General features: G+C 40.9%; 2 protein-coding genes across 4 annotated transcripts; both read left to right on the top strand.

The window, feature by feature from the left end:
* Nucleotides 1-85: 85 nt before the first annotated feature.
* On the top strand, nucleotides 86-6,248 carry LOC117257466 (uncharacterized). Of its 3 annotated transcripts, none has more exons than XM_078169059.1 (6): nucleotides 86-338; nucleotides 650-821; nucleotides 919-1,075; nucleotides 4,699-4,871; nucleotides 5,109-5,337; nucleotides 5,440-6,248. In XM_078169059.1, exons 2-6 carry the CDS (start codon nucleotides 666-668, stop codon nucleotides 5,640-5,642), a joined length of 918 nt encoding a protein of 305 aa, XP_078025185.1. In that variant the 5' UTR covers nucleotides 86-338; nucleotides 650-665; the 3' UTR covers nucleotides 5,643-6,248. The 3 variants fall into 3 exon arrangements, with proteins under 3 accessions (XP_078025185.1, XP_033483579.2, XP_078025186.1); XM_033627688.2 differs by having other exon boundaries at nucleotides 92-338; nucleotides 922-1,075; XM_078169060.1 differs by lacking the exon at nucleotides 86-338 and adding an exon at nucleotides 423-551.
* A 550-nt stretch (nucleotides 6,249-6,798) lies between these two features.
* LOC117257441 (putative G-protein coupled receptor) lies at nucleotides 6,799-12,568 on the top strand. Its single transcript, XM_033627629.2, has 2 exons — nucleotides 6,799-7,065; nucleotides 10,554-12,568. The coding sequence occupies exon 2, from the start codon at nucleotides 10,657-10,659 to the stop codon at nucleotides 11,935-11,937; it is 1,281 nt and encodes a 426-aa protein (XP_033483520.2). The 5' UTR covers nucleotides 6,799-7,065; nucleotides 10,554-10,656; the 3' UTR covers nucleotides 11,938-12,568.
* The last annotated feature ends 11,546 nt before the right edge of the window (nucleotides 12,569-24,114 follow it).

Here is a 24,114-nt window from a genome sequence, read left to right as displayed (position 1 = left end):
TTGTACTGGTGTTAAATACTTCCCTCGGGGAATAAGTTTTCGCAGCTTTGTTCCGCACATAATTGTAAAAATATAAATATCGTAACACAACACTCTTATACACACGCGTACCACGCACATTAAAAGATAAATATAGGAGCGGTATTTCACACATATTTAACCGGAGACGTTTTTCGCGGCTGTTAAAAATGAGCCGTAATTGTATCAGGATCCATGTACTGTACTACTGCAGTAGTACTACTACTTCCTCTACTACGCAGTATTTGCATGTACTGCGCTGTCTGTGTCCTCAGTGAGTGTGGTTGCAGTTTATCCGCGAAGTAGAGCTGAGCTGCGAGGTGAGCCTCCTCTGAACCGTCCTACATGACATATGTGACATGTATTTGATAATGTATTGAGAGGCAGTTTGTGTCACTCAGTGGCTCCAGCTGGAGGCAATGTGGAAGCTAGTAGGAGGGGTTGAGGAGGCAGGGGGAGGAGGGGGGATGCGACGTGAACTAACTTTATATTTTTTGTCTCGAATGACTCGCTGAAAAATGAACAAGCAACGTGTAAGCGAGTGAAAAAAGTTTGACTCAAAGTTTCACTCCATCTCGTACAGGAAAGCTGTGTTAGACGTGTCAACTGATGAAACCTTTACTCTCTCCAGATCCCGGTTAACCCCCATGCCTCCCAAGAGAGAAGCAGCAGCGACTCCAACACTACCTGCAGCCAAGATGATAAAAATCGGCACTGATGCACAGGAGTTTGGCTGTGATCCAATGGATGATAAGTCCAGGCTGGCTGAAGACGCCAGCTACTCACCTTTCCCTAACAATGAGGTAAGGGCTGCTCTTAACTGTTTAATTGTGCATGAAATCTGTTGTGTCCCCATACTGCACATGGCAATTGTTCATGTGATTTCTTCTCATTTGGCAACAGGAAGCCATTGACTTTGATGAAGAAAATATTGCAAGCCCAGGCATCAGGACAGACACCATCAGCCTCCTCATGAAAATAGAGCAACTGCAGGCACAACTCAAATACGAGCGCAGATGTAGAATTTTGGCTGAGAGAGAGCTGAGGGAACTGAAAGGTGGGTGGAAAGAGATGATGACTAATTTATTAATTAATATGCTAAAAAAAAATACCTGTCAAGACCACACAGTCTATTCACTGTATGTGACTCACTGCGCTCAGAGCCATGGCATATTACACACATGTTGGGCTTTTCAAGGTTGATTCTATTATTTTTTTAGACCTAAACAACTCAAAAAAAGAATAAGACATGACAGGCAATGCTGTAGCGTCCGTAATTTCTAATTGCAGCCAGTCACCAGTAAAAAAAAACAGTTTAATATGGCACTAAATAATAGGCAAGGTGAACAGTTAGACTGGAAAGACAGGACAGAGACTGGGGTGACACGCAGCAAAGAGCCACAGGTTGGAATCAAACCACAGCCGCTGCAAAGGACTCAGCCTGCATGGGGCGGACACTTTACTTGCAGAGCTAGAGGCTGCGCCAAATAAAATAGTTAATTGTTATTTTAATTGTTACACTTCCAATCAAATAGTCATAATTAATAACAAGTGTAACCTACACAAGTTGAGAGTCAGTGTGTAGCAGATCAGCGGAGGATGCAAAGAATTTACATGTTTCTATGCTATAGGTGAGCATAGCATTTAAAATATTCGGAGAATTAAGTCTCCAGTCATTAATGACAAATTAATTCATATTTATCCGTGTTTCATTTGAGCTTTCCTTTCAAGGACATTTCTATATTCCCACATTTCACAAAACTTACTTTGAAATTCTTAGAAATTCAGTTACCTGTGAAGCATGTGGATTATTATTCATTACATAACTGTAAATACGTGTAGACGGTGCCCAATAGCTCTGTATGTAGGGCAGGCACCACATGTACAGTACAGGCCAAAAGTTTGGACACACCTTCTCATTCAATGCGTTTTCTTTATTTTCATGACTATTTACATTGTAGATTCTCACTGAAGGCATCAAAACTATGAATGAACACATGTGGAGTTATGTACTTAACAAAAAAAGGTGAAATAACTGAAAACATGTTTTATATTCTAGTTTCTTCAAAATAGCCACCCTTTGCTCTGATTACTGCTTTGCACCTCTTGGCATTCTCTCCATGAGCTTCAAGAGGTAGTCACCTGAAATGGTTTTCCAACAGTCTTGAAGGAGTTCCCAGAGGTGTTTAGCACTTGTTGGCCCCTTTGCCTTCACTCTGTGGTCCAGCTCACCCCAAACCATCTCGATTGGGTTCAGGTCCGGTGACTGTGGAGGCCAGGTCATCTGCCGCAGCACTCCATCACTCTCCTTCTTGGTCAAATAGCCCTTACACAGCCTGGAGGTGTGTTTGGGGTCATTGTCCTGTTGAAAAATAAATGATCGTCCAACTAAACGCAAACCGGATGGGATGGCATGTCGCTGCAGGATGCTGTGGTAGCCATGCTGGTTCAGTGTGCCTTCAATTTTGAATAAATCCCCAACAGTGTCACCAGCAAAACACCCCCACACCATCACACCTCCTCCTCCATGCTTCACAGTGGGAACCAGGCATGTGGAATCCATCCGTTCACCTTTTCTGCGTCTCACAAAGACACGGCGGTTGGAACCGAAGATCTCAAATTTGGACTCATCAGACCAAAGCACAGATTTCCACTGGTCTAATGTCCATTCCTTGTGTTTCTTGGCCCAAACAAATCTCTTCTGCTTGTTGCCTCTCCTTAGCAGTGGTTTCCTAGCAGCCATTTGACCATGAAGGCCTGATTCGCGCAGTCTCCTCTTAACAGTTGTTCTAGAGATGGGTCTGCTGCTAGAACTCTGTGTGGCATTCATCTGGTCTCTGATCTGAGCTGCTGTTAACTTGCGATTTCTGAGGCTGGTGACTCGGATGAACTTATCCTCAGAAGCAGAGGTGACTCTTGGTCTTCCTTTCCTGGGTCGGTCCTCATGTGTGCCAGTTTCGTTGTAGCGCTTGATGGTTTTTGCGACTCCACTTGGGGACACATTTAAAGTTTTTGCAATTTTCCGGACTGACTGACCTTCATTTCTTAAAGTAATGATGGCCACTCATTTTTCTTTAGTTAGCTGATTGGTTCTTGCCATAATATGAATTAAGGCACACCTGTGAAGTGGAAACCATTTCAGGTGACTACCTCTTGAAGCTCATGGAGAGAATGCCAAGAGTGTGCAAAGCAGTAATCAGAGCAAAGGGTGGCTATTTTGAAGAAGCTAGAATATAAAACATGTTTTCAGTTATTTCACCTTTTTTTGTTAAGTACATAACTCCACCTGTGTTTATTCATAGTTTTGATGCCTTCAGTGAGAATCTACAATGTAAATAGTCATGAAAATAAAGAAAACGCATTGAATGAGAAGGTGTGTCCAAACTTTTGGCCTGTACTGTACAAGGGCTAGTGTCCTTGCGGCGGAGGCCGTGGGTTCGGTTCTAGCCCGTCCCTTATCTCTCTCTCTCTTTCACACTTCAAAACTGTCCTGTGATTAAAGGCAAAAAAGAATAAAAAAAAAATTCCAGGAAAAAAGAAAACCGGAATGATCCCAGTGACTAATAAACAAAAGTTTAAACAAAGACTAATCCACTAGTCTTAAAGTAAGAAAAGACTCAGAAAACAGTCAAAATTGAGCAGCGTTTCATCTGTTAGGGTAAAAAAACTATTGTGTGTTTTATGAGAGCCATTTTAAATCCATCCATCCATCCATTTTCGTAACTGCTTGTCCTCATGAGGGTTGCGGGGGGGCTGGAGCCTATCCAAGCTGACATTGGACAAGAGGCAGGGTACACCCTGGACAGGTCTCCAGACTATCACAGGGCTGACACATAGAGACAGACAACCATTCACACTCACATTCACACCTACGGCCAATTAAGAGTCACCAATTAACCTGCATGTGTTTGGACTGTGGGAGGAAGCCGGAGTACCCGGAGAAAACCCACGCTGACATGGGGAGAACATGCAAACTCCACACAGAAGGGCTCCCTCCTGGGATCGAACCAGGAACCCTCTTGCTGTGAGGTGACAGTGCTAACCACCACACCACCGTGCCGCCCCCATTTAAAATCGTTGATCCCATTTTTCAGTAAACAAATCCGCTGAATTGTGTGACACTTTGCACTGTGCGTTATGAAAATTGCATATTATCCTAAACAACATGACAACTCACTAAAATTAAGTGACTAAATAACAGTTAACAAATAACATTTATTAATAATGATAAATCTATAGGAAACGTGCCTGATTATTAAAATAACTTTCATTGGGTGTGTGCACAATTGCATAAAATAACAATGATTTTAATAATAAGTTTAATTGACTTGTATTTTTGGCGGTGAATAGTGAGGGTAGCAACATTTAATTGACCAGTTGACAAATTGCACTTATTCCCTAGTAAAAAAAAAAGCTTTTATATGGCATTTTGACCACAATTTAAGAGCTAAAAATAGAACAGTACAGTTCAACAAAAGTTTTAAATTTAATCAGACACCTTTATGAGTTTGGATGTTGGCATGTCAATAGTTCTTGAGGTGGGACGGATTCTGCTAAAGTCCTGGCTAATTGGCCCTGAGCTTACGCTGTAAACATGCCATCTAATACTTTTAATTACTCTATAAATAAACTCAATCTGCTTTAGCATGTCTAAAGTGGTTTGACACTTTTGCTTTACAGAGATGAACACTCTTATGATGCAGATGAGGCACACAGCACATGAGCTGCGAGTCACTCTGGATCACGTTCTCCAAGGAGGCGATGCGGCAGCACCGCAGAACTCTCAGGACGAGACTGTTTCTTTCCTGTCTGAGCCCGAGGCGGAGATGAGACAGGTTCATAATTTCCCAGAGGTCAGTGCTCACACTCCATGTCGTATAATAACACAGTCTTAACACAGTTTTGGCAAGATTGCTCGGTTCACTTGAATTCTGTTATCATAGTAAGACTAATTATGTCAGTGCTTCTGTGTCAAGACTTTGATAGTTTTTAAACTTAATTAGACAAAGTCAAACATGGTGGTGTCAAATTCAGCCATTAAAGCATCCGAGTATGTTTATAGCTAACTTTTTTTTTATTTGTGTCCTCAGGATGATCACACCTTCTTGTATCTCTCCGAGAATCTCCGAGTACCAAAAAATCTTTACGAGCGCATCGCAGAGATCGCAGACTACAAGAAGTACACGTCAGCACTGCTGATGATCATTTTTGACAGGCAAACGTTGGCCACACACTCTCTGCAGGGCCGGAGGAGCACCTTCACTGGAGAGGAATGCCACAAGCCTCAACTCCCACCCGATATCTTGAGAAGTATAATCGGTAAGATAGAGATCATTGGACTTTTCACACCCACAGACCATCTTTGTATATTGATAATTCAAAAAAGAGATTACAGTTTTTTTACCATGTGTCTTCTTCCAGATCACGTGGCAGCCAAGTTCGGCATCGATAACAGCCAAATAAAAACTGCAATCCGCACAAAGTTGAATAACGAGGACAAACTGTTAAAGAAGAGACTGGGTTTGTCTAAAGCTGAAAGCAAAGCTCTTATTGAGCAGAGCTTTTGCCAAGATGCTTCTCTCCTGCCTGAAAACGGAGCGATGGGAAACGACTCTCAGTTATAACCCCCTGAGCCTGCCTTCATCTGCTGGTCACCAGTTTTTCCTCGTCTGATAGAAATGTGTGACAGGTTGCCTTTTTTTAATCCACCTGTAGTTTATTATGTAATAAAACCTAGTGCTTGAATTAGTTATTTTTTTAAACACTTTCTAGAATTCCTTCTTTTTTACAGCTTTGTCTGTCGTGTGTCCGGAAAGTTTACCTGGTGACTGAACCAATACGTCGAATAGCACTATAAAATGTCCTGTGTGTAATCATCGGTGGTAAAACAAACAAGTGTTCTTATTTAATTTGAGGTAGAAAGTGGATGTGTCTAAGTGAGTCTGTGAAGTCAGTTTCTGTCAAATATTTATACTTTTTAAACAGCTGGCCTTTGTGTGTTTCAAAAGTAGGACGTTTGAAAATGTTTCAAATGATAGAGGTGCCATTTGTACCCTGTTGCTCATGACAAATTGTCCACTACATCAAGTGATACTGTGTTCTTAGAGTAGTTCTTTTGCAGCTGCAGAATATACTGTAATTGATAATTAATCTTATTGCATTAACAGCATCAATCATTTGACTTCTCTGTTTGTTGTGCTTCACTGTGTACGGGCCAATAAACGTTTAGAATTAACATCCCTCTGTTATCTTCACTCGCATCCTTTCTTACATCAGCACAATGAAGTACAGTATGTTCACATGGGAGTTTTGTTTTCCACAGCAGCCAACAGATGTCAGCGCTGAGCCCTGTTTCATGCTCAACTCTCAAAAGCTGTAATCGAACTAAGGTTGCAATTTCTTGCTTTCTAATAAGATTAACTCCATTGTAAGAAGAGAGAAGTGTGTAAATTGACTGAGCAAGTCCAACCGATACTTCACTGTGTGTGTGTGTGTGTGTGTGTGTGTGTGTTCTCAGAAGCTCTGAGGAGGAGAATAGAGGAACATCTGTAAGGACAAAGCATAGTGGACAGTGTGTGACAGTCACTGCCACATACTGACTGATGAAAGAGTGTGTGTGTGTGGGACATGGTTAATGTCAGAGGGTGGCGGTTTGATAGAGTCGTCTTGTCTTGATAGATGATTGAACAATCACCAACTGCTGGCTCCTCCCCCCCTCCTTTCACCCAGCCAGCTGTGCTGTCTCAGTGGACACACAGCTCATCACCTCTCTCTCTCTGCCAGCGTCAGCTCTCCCTGGGGTCCTTTACTGAAGGCTCGTGTCTACTTGTTTTGGGAAATCTTCCATTTCTCCCACAGTTTTTAATCGCTCCTGCAAAGATCTCTGCAAGGTGGACCGACACTCTTACACACCTGGAGACACCACCCGAGCTCTGAGTTTGGTGCTTTTACAGGATCCAGAGAAGAGTCATCGTCATGAATTGGACGTACTCAGCTTTAGAAAACTCAGAAAAACTTTGCAGAGGAGCAACAGCCAATTTTCAAAATGTAAGTTACTTGGTAAGTTTTTGTTTTAGTAAGGAATAATGATATTAAAGGAATAAAAATGCTGACAGCATATTTAGTGCTTTTGATAATTACAGAAAAAAACATAGCTGGCTCTTGAAGGTTTTTCTAATCACTTCCAGTCTCTAAGAGGTTTAGCTCTGCAACATTCTTATTAATCCTTCCAACATTTCTCTGTTAAATATGTCTGAGACTGACATTAGAATAAACACGAGGCTTAAGAATTACCAACAAAATAGTTTGAGCACCATGTATGTGTTTGAAGGACTGAGACAAGATATTTGAGTCAACAAAATTGAAGTCAATGTTATAAGTCATACACTGATTCGCAGTCAAAATTTATTTATCTATTTATTAAACCTTTATTCAACCAGGAGTTCCCATTGAGATGGAAAATGCTTTTACGAGAGAGACCTTAAATCCACAATAAAACAACAATTTAATCTGTTATCTTAACACAAGAGCATTAGAGTATTTAAGAACACTCTTGAGGGAAATGATGATGTTATAAACCAGTGGTATCTAAAAACTATTAAAGATTTCTATTGGTCTTTAACATAAACTTTTAGCATTACGAATAAAAAGCCAGAGAAAAAAGTGCTGTAATGACTCATCCACTCATCACACATGGGTAGAGATGGATGTTTTTGCAGCCAACGTTGACATGATGATACAAGCAGCGTATTTCCATCAGCAAGTTGCTATATACAGTAATGGCACTTTTTCAAACATCTTTTTCAAAATCTTCAAGCTACATCTACTGAAACAAAAAGTTTATTTTTTTTTTTTACATTACAATACAATAACCCATTTAGCCACTGAAATATTTCTGTATTTAATGCTTATAGTTTGATATGAAAGGAATGGTAATCACTTGGCATACATCAACTTGAATGCATTACAATTGGTTATTAACATGATTAAGAAGGTCGTAACAAAGGGTGGGATTATGGGGTTTGTCTGTACAGGCTAAAATGCTCTGTAACACGGATTTAAGAGGGATTAAAAGACCTGCATAATTCCCTCATCCTCATTATTATGTTGAAAAAAAAGTAGAAACGGAGAAAAACTGCAGCAGAGGCAGAATCCACTGCACGTTTCTCTGTTGAATTAATTATTACAAACTGTTTTAGGGAAACAAATAAACTGGAAATGATCGTCCACTTCATTAGTAAAATGTGGAGTTAAAGATGTAGCGTATGCAGAAACAGGAACGTGGTGAAAAACGAGGACACCCTTACATAATGTGCATGAAAATGTACATGCACTAGTCCTTCCTGGGATAAATCTCACTGCAAACGCGGCATGCCAATAGCTGTCGACCAGAGAAGATTACAGCAGGGGGAGAGCATCAGTGGATCACTGGCAGCCAGCGAGCACATGTATTTAGGACACAGCATCCTCTACAGTCATACGTTTGAAACCTGATTATGAATATCAGTACAAGATGGTACATGTGTGAGGAAGGCACATGAAAGGCTCTGCAGTGAGAAGGAAAGGATGGGAATTGTACAGTAAACACATAATATATATTCAGTCAGTGCGCTCTGGTTGAATTTTACAATACAACGCAATGATCAGGAGTCGAACCTGTCCAAGAGATTTCCTCTTTGATGGTGCGGTGCAGGGTGACACTGAACACATACTAATCAATGCAGCCAGTTCCCTGCAGCTGGGCTAAAACAAGCACACTCATTATGTTTCATTTCAAAAGGATGGGGACGGATGGAGGAGAGACAGGGTGTCCTCCATGAATTATTCCTATTGATCATGTCCCGCCTGCACTAAAAGATTGAGAGAGCATCCCTTCTTAGATATTCTCACAAACAGTTATCGATTAACTTTCCAATACTTTTAAGGTGTGTGTGTGTGTGTGTGTGTGTTCTCTTGAAGGTTGTCGGGATCTGTGAATGTTTATATTTACACATTTGATATCAGGCACTAATGGTGGGATGAATAATAATGAATAAAATGAGAGTCAGTACAGTGTGTAATATGATATCTGTGTAATCAATTCAAATTTGTGTTTTGATACATTAGCGAGAACTGTGTGTGCCCTTCCCAGAGCAAGATGAACATGGCTTACAGATGTTATATCCTCCTGAGACCCTGTGTCCTCATATGAGGACGTCACATTTTGGGTTTACTTGACCTTATACTTCATTCTTCTTAACTTAGACCTGTTGTCCTCATTCATGGACACTTTTTTGTGCCATCTAGTGGTAGTAAGAGCACAATACACTAATCCATGTAAAAACAAGATGGCAGCCATCTCTGCCAAGTCAATCTGCAGCCGATCCCGACACAAAAGTGGACAAGGTCATAAACCTGATCACCTTTTAGATAGAAACTTGTTTATTTATGATTACTAATGTTTGTAGTTTGATATGGCAACAAATTTGACCATATTAGCAACAGTAACAAGCTAAGACGCTGTTTATTAGGAAGTACTCGTTTGAAGACATTGGGACTTTATTATCGTCTCGTTTGAGGACGTTGGGACTTGACAATTTTTTTTTATTTTTAATTTATCAGGTCCTACTGATCCAAAATAGCTAGGAGAAACTAAAAATGCATACCAAACAAAAGTTCGTGTCTCAGGAGGATAACTTTTCTGTGTTGAAATGTCTAAAAACAGTTAGTCCATTGTCATATATTTTGTTGAGTTGTGTACTTGCGTTATCCTAAATTTCCAACAATGTTCAAAGAAATGTAAATATGTAAGTTCATGCAATCTGTCCAGGATGTACCCCACCTCTCGCCCTATGTCAGCTGGGATAGGCTCCAGCCCCACCATGACCCCTCACCATCTGCATTGCCAGTTTCCTGTCTCCAAAATGTTCATAAGCATGGGTCAAAGTTTTTCCCATCAACTCTGTTTTTATGGATCACTGCTTTTGCATGGGAGGTGGCGTACACCTCTTTCAGGCTTCGTTTTGTTCGTACGCAGTGTTTGTTTTGGTGAGGAGTGCGGGTAATTCGGATCCTGGTAAAAACCCACTGAATAATGAACAATGAAGGAATTGTAACCAGGAGAAACTGACTGCAAAGATGATGACATTGCTCCGCTTTTTCTTATTGTTTTGACTCAGGGACACCCAGTGGCAGAAAATTACATATTGTACATTTAAAGGGATACTTTGCTGATTTTCAACCAGGTCTGTGTCACCACAGTGTGGAGAGTGTGTGCAAATGAATGGTGTTAGGGTGACTCCAAATCAATGCTCATGTCACTCTGTATCTGCTAGATATCCAGGATATGTGAACCTATTTGCTAGCATGCTAAACTTTCCACGTTAATGGTGATAATGTGTCAGTGCTGTGTTTACAGCTTGTTTCTGCTGCACACACACACACTGCTGCAAGTGGCTAAAAATATATATTTCAGGTTTAAACATAATATAGTCTCTACTGAACATGATTTGCCATAAATGTTGATGGTCTAATGGATTTCATTTTCTCTAACACAGGAGTGAAGAGTATGTCTGAAGTATTCCTCGGCCTTATGACTGGACAATGGGGGATTCTGGAACACAAATGTGTGCTTTTACTTTGAAACCTTTGCTATGAATCATGGAGGAAAACAGTTCATTTCTGAACTCTGGGTCCAATGACAGCGCCGCAGTTTGGGCACTGATGCCCTCAGCTCCCAGCAGACAGCTGGGCACCCTTCCCAGCTCGCAGACACATTTCAAGGACCTGACAGGGATATTTTTCATGGTGACCCTGAATGTTCTGGCACTTCTCGCCAACACTGCTGTTCTGGTCGTTGTCATGAAAGCTCCTCATCTCAGGAAGTTTGCCTTTGTGTGCCACCTGTGTGCAGTGGACCTGCTGTGTGCCATCCTGCTCATGCCTCTTGGGATTGTATCCAGCTCTCCGTACTTTGCCGGTGTGGTGTTCACTGTGCTGGAGTGCCAGGTCTACGTCTTCCTCAATGCAATCCTCATAGCTGCCTCAATCTTCACCATCACAGCCATCAGCGTGGAGCGTTACTACTACATCGTCCACCCCATGCGTTATGAGGTCAAGATGACTCTGAAGCTGACTGCAGCGGTGATAGTGATGGTGTGGGTGGCCTCTGCTGTGCTGGGGTTGTCCACTGTGTTTGGGTGGTCGTCTTACACCAGCCTGAGCTCCATCAGTGCTGCACACTGCTCGCTGCACTGGAGCTACAGTGAGCACAGACGAATCTTCTCTGTGTTCTTCAGTGTCACTTGTTTCTGTCTGCCTGCTGTTGTGATTTTTGCCGTCTACTGTAACGTGTACAAGGTGGCCCGTGTGGCTGCCCGCCAGCATGGACCTCTGCCCTTGTGGACACACAGTCAAGTGAAGCATCGCTCTGACTCAATAAACAGCCAAACTACCATCATCACAACCCGCAACGCCCCACGTAGGATTATGCGTGACCGGCCTTTTGGTGGAAGTAAAGCTGCTTTCACTCTGGTGGTTATTGTTGGTCAGTTTCTGATCTGCTGGCTGCCTTACTTTGCCTTTCACCTCCATCTGACGCTAGACCCAACACTCACCATTCCCGATGACCTGGAGGAAACAGTCATGTGGCTGGCGTATGCCTCCTTTGCCATTAACCCATTTTTTTATGGGCTTCTTAACCGGCAGATCAGGGAGGAGCTTTGTAAGCTGCGACGCTGCTACTCAGCTCGGCCAGTGGAGCTGGCCGTCTCCAGCCATGAGGGCTCGGGCAACGAGAACTTCCTGCAGTTCCTCCATAGGACCAGCTGCACTGTGGAGACACAGGCAAGCTTTGCCACATCCAGCCCCAGAAGCACTTTGGATCAAACTGGGCAGACTAGTTTCAGAATACCAGGACAGATTCCAGAAGAGTTTAATTAGATATACCTCACTATTGTGCCACAGCATTAACAACCTGCAGGACTATTAGAGCTACAAGATAAAAAGTGATCCGCAGAACTCGATGACTGTCTGTAACCTTTATTTACATACAGTAAAAGTTAAGTTACAGCATCAAGAATTGAATGGTGTTTAAAACCTGACATACTTTTATGATTTTATATAAAGATTACACTCAAACAATACTAGAAAGATGCTAATGGACGTAGGTTCTTGAATTATTATTATGATGTGACAAACAGCGATAAAGTTACTGATCTCATAAGGAACATTTTGTTTTTACTAGCAACTAAAGCAACTTTACTTTTTATCTGTAATCATTGTATGCACATATTTTATCAAAAAATAATGAACACAAATATTACATTATACTTGAACAGTAAGTCATAACAATATAATCAGCATAAAGATCTATCTGCAGGTAAACATTATCTCAGAAATGACCGATTTATGACGAGGATGAGCAGTGATTCATTTTTTACAAGTTCTTACGACTACTTGTTTTATGTGAGGTATCAACACAGCAGCAATATTCTTTGTACAAATAATCAAGTGTTTTCATGTTGTATTTATGTTGCAGGAATTTGTGTGAACTTTATTTATTGCACCCAAAGAGGAGACACATCACTTTTTGTTCAAAACTGTATTGTTTCTTATCACTTTAAATGTGCAAATAAACACTGGTTACTTTCATCATTTATGTAGATCTTAGTAACTAAGCTTTTAATGCTACTGTACATCACTAACAGGCAGTGTGTACATGTTTTCTCTGCACATTGGTCTGTACTGAGCAGATTAAATGTATCATCCACGCAAGACAGTTCAACAATCACAAATGATTGGACAGTCAATAATCTTATCAATAATTCTGTATTTTCTGACAGCAGAGAAAAATGTTGTTTGTTTATCATCATTAATGTTAATAATAATAATAATAATTTATAGGTGCCTTTCAAAGCACTCAAAGACACCTTACAAGATGCACTTAAAAAAAACAATATATCCATAGATCATAAAGTCAAACAAATTTGTAAAATACAATAATAAATTGATAAAATGACTAGACAAAAATCGTAATTAGAAATATTAGGTATAAAATCATCATTATGAAGTCATCATCTGTGCAAGCCTCAATATATGTGAAGCAGTATGTGTGAAGCAGAATCGTAAAATCGATGTGATGTTTAACAGGAAGCCAGTGAAGGTGCTGAATAACAGGAGTTATATGATCTATAGAGGGGGTTCTGGTAATGATACAGGCAGCTGAATTCTGGACCAACTGGAGTTTATGAAGACACTTGAGAGGGAGATCAAGGGATGGTTTGAATTTTTTTTGAAGTGTGGTTGTGTGAGGTACTTAGCCATAGTCAGTGTATTACCTGCAGGAGATGGTGGTTGGCAGTCCCTGGATGGGGACAGCAGGAAAATGTTTTTTAGCCACCAAAAAAAAAGTCCCACTCAAAACAACCAATATTAGTTTACGTGTATGTACGTGTATCAGCATTTTACCTCACCACCAGAAAGCCATTTCTGACAGAAAACTGAAGCCATCATATCACTCTTTTCAAAGCCACCAAATTCCTTTGACAAAAACAGTTATTTTACCTTGCTGAATATGGGAGCCGCTGGTCTACTGCTGCCTCAATCAGCTATTTTGTTTGTGTTGTTGTGTGACTTACATGAATCTAAACTAACCAATTAAAACATCAAAGTCACACAATAACACAAACAAACCAACTGATCGAGCAGCGGTTGGCCAGTAGCTCCTGTGTTCAGTGAGGTAAAATTACTGTTTTTCTCAGTTGATTCTGGCTTTGAAGGCAGTGATATAACAGCTTCAGTTCCCTGTTGGAAAGGGGGCTGTCTGTGGCTAGGTATTTAAATATAGCGTTCACTTAAACTTGTTTATTTTGTTTTTTAAAAAAAGGCTTTTTAAGTGGTTAAAATTTGTTTTGCTGCGGCCCCCATCCACAGCAGTACATTTCTTAGCTTCCGTGGTGGCACTCCTGCCTGCATCTCCAAACTTGGGGCACGTTGACCACCACCTACTGTAGGTAATACACTGACTATGGATAAGTACCATATACAACCCCACTTAAAAAAATCTGAACTATCCCTTTAATCTTACAGAGACAGTAAAGGGGCAGCTGGGTGATCAGACTGTCCTGTAACCATGAGATCAACAGCCAGCGTCTCCATTAAAAGTCCATCACGTCACGTGTCCTGTCAAAGTGTTCTGGAGGTCACTCTCTGTAAGTCGCTTTGGAAAAGTGTGCCAGCTAAATGCTCCCAAATGTACAAGTGAAACGCTTTTCTCTCTTTTGGGTCACAAAAAGCACTGAAAGAAGCCATCTGCATGAGCAACATAATGCCTGCATGTGCACATTGTCTGTGTATGTTTGACATTTTGTCCCCGTGCAGACGAGCTTTGGGTCCTGACCTCCGTGTCGTCTCTGGGTCCATTTATGAAAATCCCGTGACTAAGACTGAACCCAGTTAACACGTGATTATATAAGGGGAAAATGCCATTTCATAACATCTGAAGAGGTTGACTTTAATACCCTTTTAATATGTGTACACTGGCAGATCAACTGTTTACTGTATGTCTCCATACATTTGTCTTTGAACATGACCTACACATACAGTGATGGTATACAAAGTTTGTCCTTGTTAAAATAGGTTATTCACTGATATTCTTCACAGATTAATCAGTGAAGACAGTTGTTTGAATATTATTGTAGATTTAAGGGATATCATCCGATACACACGCTCATAGATGGCGACAAATAAAGAGAGCATGCTGACTAACCCCGTAAACACCATCTCATATCACATACAAACTGGTCTCCAAAAACACGAGGTTAAGCAATTTATAGACATCCGGATATGTTAAAAGCACAATAATGTGGTGCTATTTTATGGTCCCTACTATAAACACATTTACGTAAGTGCTGCAGAGTACCAGTGCAACTTCCATAACAAGTGCAGCCAAATACTGTTATCAAAGCCAACATTATAAAACAAGAAGCCAAGAACAAGCAGTGATGTACGCACAGAGTGTGCAAATATGATATGACACCTGCATGGAGGTTTGTCGTACACAAACAGACACTGTGCACATTCAGTTATCTCCCACACACACACACACACACACACACACACACGTTACTGGGATCTTTTTTTAAGGATTACTCTGTCCATCTTTTTACAGGTTTGAAAGTCTGAACTGTATTCTCAATGTCCTCTATAGCCAACTCTTAAATGTTTTCTAGGATTTATTTATGTAGTCATTTATTTTGACCAATAGGCCAGTTGTTACAAACTAATGCTGTGCGTTATCTTTATCTTTCAGAGCTTTATCTTAAATTGCAGTAAAGTTCCAAAATTTTGCAAAAGCTACTAAATATGCCCGGCTGATTTCAACCCAATCATCACATTTTAAGTTTCTGCAAACCAAGGATACTTTACATTTGTACATTATTTTGTAGCGGATATGCTGAAACTTTTTTTTGTATTTGTGGATTTTTTTTTTTTTTTGCCTTTATTTGATAGGATAGATGAAGCATGAAGGGGGGATGGTATGCAACAAATGGCTGCAGGCTGGAATCAAACCTATGGCTGCTGCAGCATGGACAATGCCTTTGCCCATGGGATGCCTGCTCTAACCATTAAGCTACTGGGTATCTCAAGACTGTGGTGAAGATGTGGTTAGGATTAAGCTCAACTCCATGTTTTGGCTTAATATACCCACGTATGGTGGTAGCAACAAAGGTTGCTAGAAAAACAGGGACGGGAAAGTAAAAAACACCAAGGTTCGGTGGCTCAAATGCCGCTGGGAAATGCTGCGATGTGTTGGTAAAAACACCCATTTCCGTCCTTGGGAATTTAGGTGAAAAACACTCAGGTTTGCTGCTAGAAATGCAGTGATGCACCGCTAAAAACAGCCGGGTTTGGTGCCACAAACACCGGTGGAAACTCTGCGAAGGATCACCATAAAACAATTGGTGTTGTTGGTCTCGAGCAGTGGTCTGCAGCTTGGCAGGCATGTGGCCTGGGTGACACGCCATCCGCCATCCCATCCGTCTCCTCATACAAACCAGCTCAAAACGTGCAAATCTCACATAAGGTGCTGATTTTGGGGTTACATGTTTATAAAATTATGCATTAGACTTCTTGAATATTTCCATTTGATGGAGTGGTACAGTTGCAGCCATTAAAACAGATTCTTGGGTTTGAAATATTTCACTCAGTGTAAAATTCATATGTCTTCAATAAATAAAATGGATGTTAAAGGATAAGGAAGAATTACAAATCTAAAAAGAACTGCTTGTTTTTCTTAAGAAATCCAAAAAGTCAAAAAGAAACCAAAATATTCTCAATCGCAGTCAAAGATGAGCAACACATTGAACTGAAAAATTTGAACACTTTCGTTTTAAATTTTCTGGATATGTTATGTAGTACAACGACTTTAAAATGATAAAAATAGGGTTCAAAGAGCTGACTGCCTGTTTCATCACCCAGCTCCAAAGTGTGCGATTCGGTCTAATGAATATTTGAGTCTGAGCTGTCTTCATGAGCTGCTAATTAAAGTGAAGGACCTCCCATCTCAGTGGCGGCTTTTGTTAAATCAAGACAATCACATCAACTGTGCATCTCTTTTGCAAAGCACATCCATTGTAGATCAAACATGAGCCCACTCTCTATAGAAAATGAGAAATCGTGGCTGGAGCTCAGCCGAGTGTGGTTTGTTATTCGGCTGTCCTTAACTGAAAAGACCTAATGTTCTGTACCTTGAGCTGTCTGTTTATTTTAAACTCGATGAGCTTCTCTGTTGCTGCACAGACAGTGGTAATGAGAGAGCCACTCCTGAAGAATCAAAGGGCGGAGGTGTGATTGATGGTGCTGTCTGACTGAGTGAACCATATTATTTCATCAGACCCTCCCTGTAACAGTAACAGCATGACTTCCCTCAGAACTGCATGTACACATATAACATGACAGCTGCTCAGCCACCTTCACAGCCTCACACAGCACAACCTCATGTCCAGTGCACTTAGGTCCCACAAACTAATTAAGGACCTGCAGCCACGTGCATATTACAGGCCCTCTGAAAAACACTCCTTAAAGGAACAGTTCAAGATTTTGGAAAATAAACTTGTTCACTTTCTTGCTGAGAGTTAGATTAGAGGATTGATTACCCTCTCTCACATCTGTCTGTAAATATGGAGCTATAACCAGCAGCCGGTTAGCTTAGTGCAAAGACTGGAAAAGGGAAACAGCTGGCTTGGCTCTGCCCAAAGGTAACAAAATGTACCTACCAGCAAGTTGCTGCACCTGCCAAGCAATGGCCCAGCACACAACCTGCTCCCAGGCTCGCTGTTTCCTCTTGTTTCTAATCCTTTGTGCTAATTTCTCATTTCCACTGCATGGTTCAGCTCAACTCTTTTTTTGGTCAACCTGTTCTCATTCCAAAGTTGTCCTTTCACATCAGCATGATGCGCAGCCAGGCAGCATCATTAGGTGGGTTTCCATCCAAATGTATCGCAAATTTTAAGCGAATTTTGTGAAAATGCGGAAAAGAAAATGCAAATTTATGCACGTTTCCATTCATTATTGTTTTGCAAGTATTGGGAGTCAACAGGTCGAGCAGAAGGTGGCGCTTCTCATGAAAAATAAAAATGCAGAAGAACACCCATAGAAGAAGAGGGCGCCGTGAGATGATGTAGCGTCTCATGTCCACAACTGATGTAAACAATTCCCGGCACATCCATGACTACGACGAGATGGAGAGATTCCTTTGGAACTTCTTGGCTATTGCGAGAGCTCTCATCACACTCATATCAGAGCTGTCAGGGTAGCCTACATAATGCCGTGATGTCTGTGTTGGTACACCAGGCAGCGCACATGATGCAGCGGTATTCAACACATCCAGTCTATTCAGGTAAGTTGTGAAATAGCCTACACTCACCTGACACTGGAGTAATTACCTCTCTCTAAGTTCACACAGGTGTGTGTGTGAAATAGAAGTAGAATTTGGTAGCCTACGTCATTGTTTATTCCCTAAATCTGTTTCCATTGCCAAAAGTCACATTTTCCTAATATCGATACGCTGACTTTTCCACCCCCTCCAAGCGTAAAAACTTTTTTGCGATATTTCGGCCTTTTTTCGAATTTCTGGCGTTTCCATTCAAGTTTTTTTTCGCAATTGTTGAAAATGCGAATAAAAATAGGTGGATGGAGGGAAATGCCGCCAGACAACGACATAAGTTAAGGGGTCGAAAAGGTCGATGTTCACTTCCCGTATGAATGTAAAGTGAAACTGTGTTATTTTTTCTAAACATCACCACATGCGTTTGTTGTTGAATGGGGAAAAAAAGTCAAATCAGTGTTGTATCGATGTAGTGTATTTATTTTTAAAGAGACAGTGTGTAAATTACTTTTCCTATGAAAATGGAAGTGTATTTTGAACAGACAATGCATGTAATAGGCTGGCGTCCCAGAATATCAACAACAGACACACCCAGGTTACCTTAAAGTCAACGACCAAGTGGCAAAATGTGATGAGGTTCGAGTGAGAATGTGTTGTTCTGGTAAGCGCTTTTCTCTATTTTGTTTTTCACTGTGGATAGTACCCCTCAGCGTAGACAGGATTTTCAGCTGATCACCATAGAGATGGCACGTGAAACTGTTGCAACATCATCTTCAACGTGACACAAGTCCTTTAATCTGCAACAATGTCTGCACCTTGTTAAATGTATGGCGTGGTTTTGTGGGCTTAAAATCAGGGTCAAGTGAATAAAAAAAATTGTAGTCACTAGTGATGCTACCTTGGCAATTAAAAATGGCGGGTTTGTGCTGGATGTCCCATGTCACGCTAGTGATGATTCTCTCTGACCAATCAGTGGTCTGCAGTGTTTTGTGTTTTGTTATCGGCTCATCTTGTTTGAAACCTCGACCCAGTTGGTACCAAAAAAGTGCTATGGGGGGGGGGGGGGGGGGGGGTTTGTAACACTTTTTGTCTCAGCACCTATAATACGCTGAATTTTTGTGTTAGAGTTCTCAAATTTTGACACAAAAGGTTCGTTTCCACTGAAGAAGTTCCTGGTACTATTTGGGGGGCAGGAACTTTACAGGAACGTCCTCTTGCTCAGCCCTCTCAACCGCCGTGTCTCCACTGAGAGGGCGGAGTAGGAGGAAGGTTCCTGTAAAGTTAACGGGCTCTGGATGTGACGTAATCGTTGTGCGACCATTTTGACCGGGGCGACGCAGCAAAGAAAAAAACTATTTTGTCGCTTTCTGTTGATGTCACATCTCGCCTTGAGTATATCCAGTCAGCACCAACTAAACCCCAAGCCCCACCCAGGAGTTTTTCGGGGCCGTTCCGAGTACCTACTCCGAGGCAGGGACTTGTTTAGCCCCTGTAAAAGTTCTGGAACTCTGTCCTTCGGGGGTGTTTCCTGCGGTGGAAACACGCACCAACAGCCCCGGCCCCGTAAAATTACCCCGAAGTTCCTGCAGTGGAAACGGGCCTAAAGTACCCTTATTTGTCTATCACTAATAGCAATGTTTCCAACATCTCCATCTATGTCACAGAATTCATTACTGATGTCAAATACAAGGAGTTCCATTGTTACAACCCTCCCCATTACCAGGGCAAGTTGTAACGACAGTATTGTGTTCAAACCAAATGCGACACAATATTCGCAATATTCACACTTGTTTCATCTGTGCATGAAATCGCCGCATCGATGAATGAACTTCTATTGGTATGTCCTCAGTGTCATACGTCCCTGGAGGATCTCAATGCTGATTGGCTATCACAGCGCGATTTGGTCGCTGAAGTTCAGATTTTTCAACTCTCGCAAATAATCGTATGACATGAAATCACGCTACTCACTTAATTTGTGGATTTCGCGTCTTTCCCGTCTGTCACGCTGGCAGGAATTTGTGTTTAATCTTGTCTTTGCATTGACTTTACATGTAATTCACTCCCACATATTGTTTTATTCACACCCAGTGTGACACAACATAAAAGTTAATAAATAACAATTACACATAAAAAAAGGATACGTACACTATCTCTAACCTGTAACTGTCAGATTCTTAGTACTTTATGGAGAGTGAGTCCAAACAAAAATACAATTCTGCTGCCTCAGTCAGGTAACCAGTCAAAACATCCTCTGCTGTGATCCCCCACACAGGGCAGCTGTGTTGATCCTCTTTCTCTGAGGTTTTGTAATGTCTTGCAGTATGTGCTGAGTGTCACATGGCAGAAAAAGTATTTGGGGACAGACCTTACTGTGTTTCCCTGCATAACCTCATCTGACACAGAGTGTAGTAGCTACGTGTGCAAACACCACTATCAGTTTTTTGTCACCAACTGACCCAGCATGCTGAAAATAAAGGAGTCAGATTGACAGATGAAATGTGTTTAGTTGTAACACTTTAATAAAAGGTGTCACCACCATCCCCACCCCAAACACTACTCTGATTTAATACAAGTTACATGATTTTAATTTCAACAGTATCAGTACTAATCAAGACTCGATCCATAAAAATACTTTCACACATGAAGATAAGTGTTTTGGCTGTAAGAGCTGCACATTTCTTCCCACAGCTTTGACATTTTACATGCAAGATCAGGAAGTGGTCATACATGACACTGATCTTATGACTCTCAGGTCATCCCTTCTTGGTGAAAGTGATGCTGTTACAACCATCCCATTGTTACAACCATATCCAGTCTCCCCTACCAGGTCTCATGCACAACTTTTGCTGATGGAAAACCAAAAAATAGTGAGTGTAGCTGACTGGCGCTGTGCCGTACCATGCAGTGGAAATGCAACATAAGCACATTGGCTGCTGTCTCTGGCTCCATATTTAACGGACAGATGTGAAAGTGGAGTCTTGTCTACCTCTTAGCGAACAATATGACTCAGTAAAGCTTTGTATCTTTGTTCTTTTCTCTTTGCCAAACATTAGTACAAAACGTACTGTGACAAAATGTCTACTGCATCCAGTTGTGTTGGTTGGTTGGCATTTGAGGGGGGTTTGGCGCAGATACTGAAAATAATTATATTTTCCCCCATTTTTTTCTGTCATGGTGTTAAATGGAAAGCGCTGGATTGGTGATTGTTAACTAGACATGAGAAATAATCAGTGTGACCTATTGTACTGAGAGCAGCTGGTGCTGAGCAGGAACTCTGTCTGGCATCACTCATGCCCTAAATAAGCTGCTGCTGCTGCTGCTGCTGCTGCTGCTGTTGAATGGTGGTTGGAGTTGAATTAAATCACTAGTTCACGCAGACACACATTTTGTTCATTCAGTGATATGAATATTATGAACATGTGTCTGTGTGTCTGTGGTCTGAGGCAGCAGTTCTCACCTCTCTGAGCAGGCAAAACTAACTAACTGATGCCTTTGCATGCAACACCTGCCATATATGCAAATGCCAAGCTCAATACGTTTTGACTTTTTCATTGTTAAACTCTCAAAAATAATACCCGATGATATTTTTACAAACTTTACCTTTGATTTTTGATAATGTAAGCATGAATATATCATGTTAAAGAGCAGCCCAGTTTCCAGAAGAAAATGTTGGCATAATATGTTTCTGCAAACGGTGAAAACATTACATTAGCACATTTGATAGGTATCACATCAATGCTTCTATAGTTAGATAATATATAAGCTGTCTTTGTCATCATGAGGTTGGGATGGTGGATAACATGCCGCCAAGCTGCAGACCCCTGTTCAAGACCAACAGACAGCAAAACCAGTTGCATTTTTTTAACGAGTTATTGCGGGTTTCTATCGGCTTTTTAGGCTCCCAATGTTGGTGTTTTGTAGCAACCTATCTGTATTTTTTCAGCAGGGATAGTGCCACAAAAAGTTGTTGTTTTTGATTGTACCCCCAGAACTGGGTATTATAAGAGCAAAACATGATATTTTCTTAACAATAACCAAGTGGTTTTTGTGTCTAAACCTAACCACTCACTAACAGCGTTGTTAAAATGTAAATTTTCACCAAATCTGCTTGAATTTTTGTTATTTTTTTGGCAACTGGAATGCAGCTATATAGAAAAACTTAAGATTTTCACAGGCTTGTATCACATATGAAATAAATTAAAGACATTTTTAATCTTAACATAAGGTGCCAGAGTCATGCAAGATAAAATACACAAATATTACACACATATTCATCAGTGTTAATACATTTTTACAACAAATACAATACTGGTACTGTTTGTTTTTGTTGTTGGTGGTAGTATTTTTTTTTCCAGAACTGAACCTGAGAGAATGAAATCTCTTCTATAATTTTACAATAGAATTATTGCAGAGAAAAAGAAAATCACTGTCCAGTATCTTGCAACCTCCCCAAAACAGTCTGTGTTTATCCAGCAGGGATAGTAGCACAAAAAGTGATTGTTTTTGATTGTGTCCCCAGAACCTGGTATTTTACGCCAAAACATGATTTTTTCCTGACAATAACCAAGTTGTTTTTGTGCCTAAACCTAACCACTTGCTAACAAATCTGCTCCATAATAACATACATATGTAACACAGTAGTAACACACAGGGTCTCGTTTTCCTTTGGGCAAATGGATTGCAGCTATGGAGAAATACGTAAGATTTTCAGGGGCTTAAAATAAGTTATTTTCAATCTTTACCTAAGGTGCCAGAGTCCTGCAAGATGAAATACACAAATATTACACACATATTTTTCAGTGTTAATACATTTTACAACAAATACTTTTTTTTTTCTTCCCAAAATTGAACCTGGGAGAGTGAAATCTCTAAAAATTTCACAACAGAAGGATGGAAAAAAAGTTCCTGTCCAATAACTTATCATGCAACCTCCCCAAAATCGTCTTGGGACATTCATGAGAACCACGGGGTACAATGAGCTAAGAATGTGTCTCTCTGTTTTCCTCCCTTTTTTCCGTCTACTCTCCCTTACTCTCTTCTCCCCCTCATGCTGACCTCACCTGTGCGTAGCCACGGTCACAAACAAACCCCATCTGGCAAGGTGTGCAGTCCATTAGCATACCATCGTCTCCGGCACAGACACAGGAAACTCTCTGTCATCAATACACTGCGTTCTCTCTCTCGTCTTCATCCAGCAGCAGGCTGAGATGGTCATTACCATGGAGACTGTGGTCACCATAGAGTAGCTAACTTATGTTTGACACTGAACAGATGTAGCAGTTGTTTGGTGCTTTGCAGTAGTTTGTTATGTTTTATAGGCCAGTAACTGTTCAACTCTTTTTTAATTAGGACACATTTCCAATTTATTTGCTTCTCTTAGCAGTGCATAGGCCAAACTTTTGGGTGCATATCCCTTATGTTGCATACAATCAATCCAATTTTGAAGGTGGATAGAGTTGGCAGTCTAAGGAGAGGACATTTCTTTAGGAGGAAGTTTGTATATTTACATTATTTTATCAGATTATCACAGTGTCCGCGGCTGTACTGGGTCATTAACTAATGAAGATGATGATGGGAGCAGTATCAGATAGCCTTGTGGTGAAGGTCTGGTGGGTAGCTGAGTTATAAGGTCTAACTCTGTGGATTCATAGCTGACCTATTAATAGCAGAAAGGATGACTGGTTAATGGGTCCAAAGGTTGACAGGGGTGAGAGGGTTTTTCTTAAAAGCATGTTGCGAAATGGGCTTTACACCAGTCAGAGTGCAGAGACCTGAGAATGCTCTTCACAGTGGACCCTAAGAGAATATTGTGATAACATGCAATAAAGCTTCTGTTGCATCTGCATTGTGATTGATGCTGTTGGTGAACTGGGAAGAGCAAACCAGAACTGTAATGATTCCAACAGCTGAATAATGAACTGGTTTCTGTAAGGGACAGTATGGAAATGACCAAAAAGATTGATATTGGTTATGAGGTCACATTTTGCAATACAAGGTCAGCTGGTGCCTCCGTACAGAGTTTATTTTGCTTATCAAGATCAACCAGTAGCTAGCTCAGTTTTGAGAATAGACATTGATATTTGTTAGCGATTAAATGCCATATTCTTAGCTGCTGCTTCTTCAGCTCCCTCTTTCTTTGCTATAATGTTTATTTCAAACTGTCAGCATGCTACATAGTTTCAGAAGCACACATGAGAATCACGTACATACAGATGACGCACTGAGAAAAT

The sequence above is a fragment of the Epinephelus lanceolatus genome, chromosome 1, assembly GCF_041903045.1.
Source record: "Epinephelus lanceolatus isolate andai-2023 chromosome 1, ASM4190304v1, whole genome shotgun sequence".
Classification (NCBI taxonomy): Eukaryota; Metazoa; Chordata; class Actinopteri; order Perciformes; family Serranidae; genus Epinephelus; species Epinephelus lanceolatus.
Note: the sequence above shows the minus strand (reverse complement) of the source record. Positions and strands in the feature narration are given on the sequence as shown.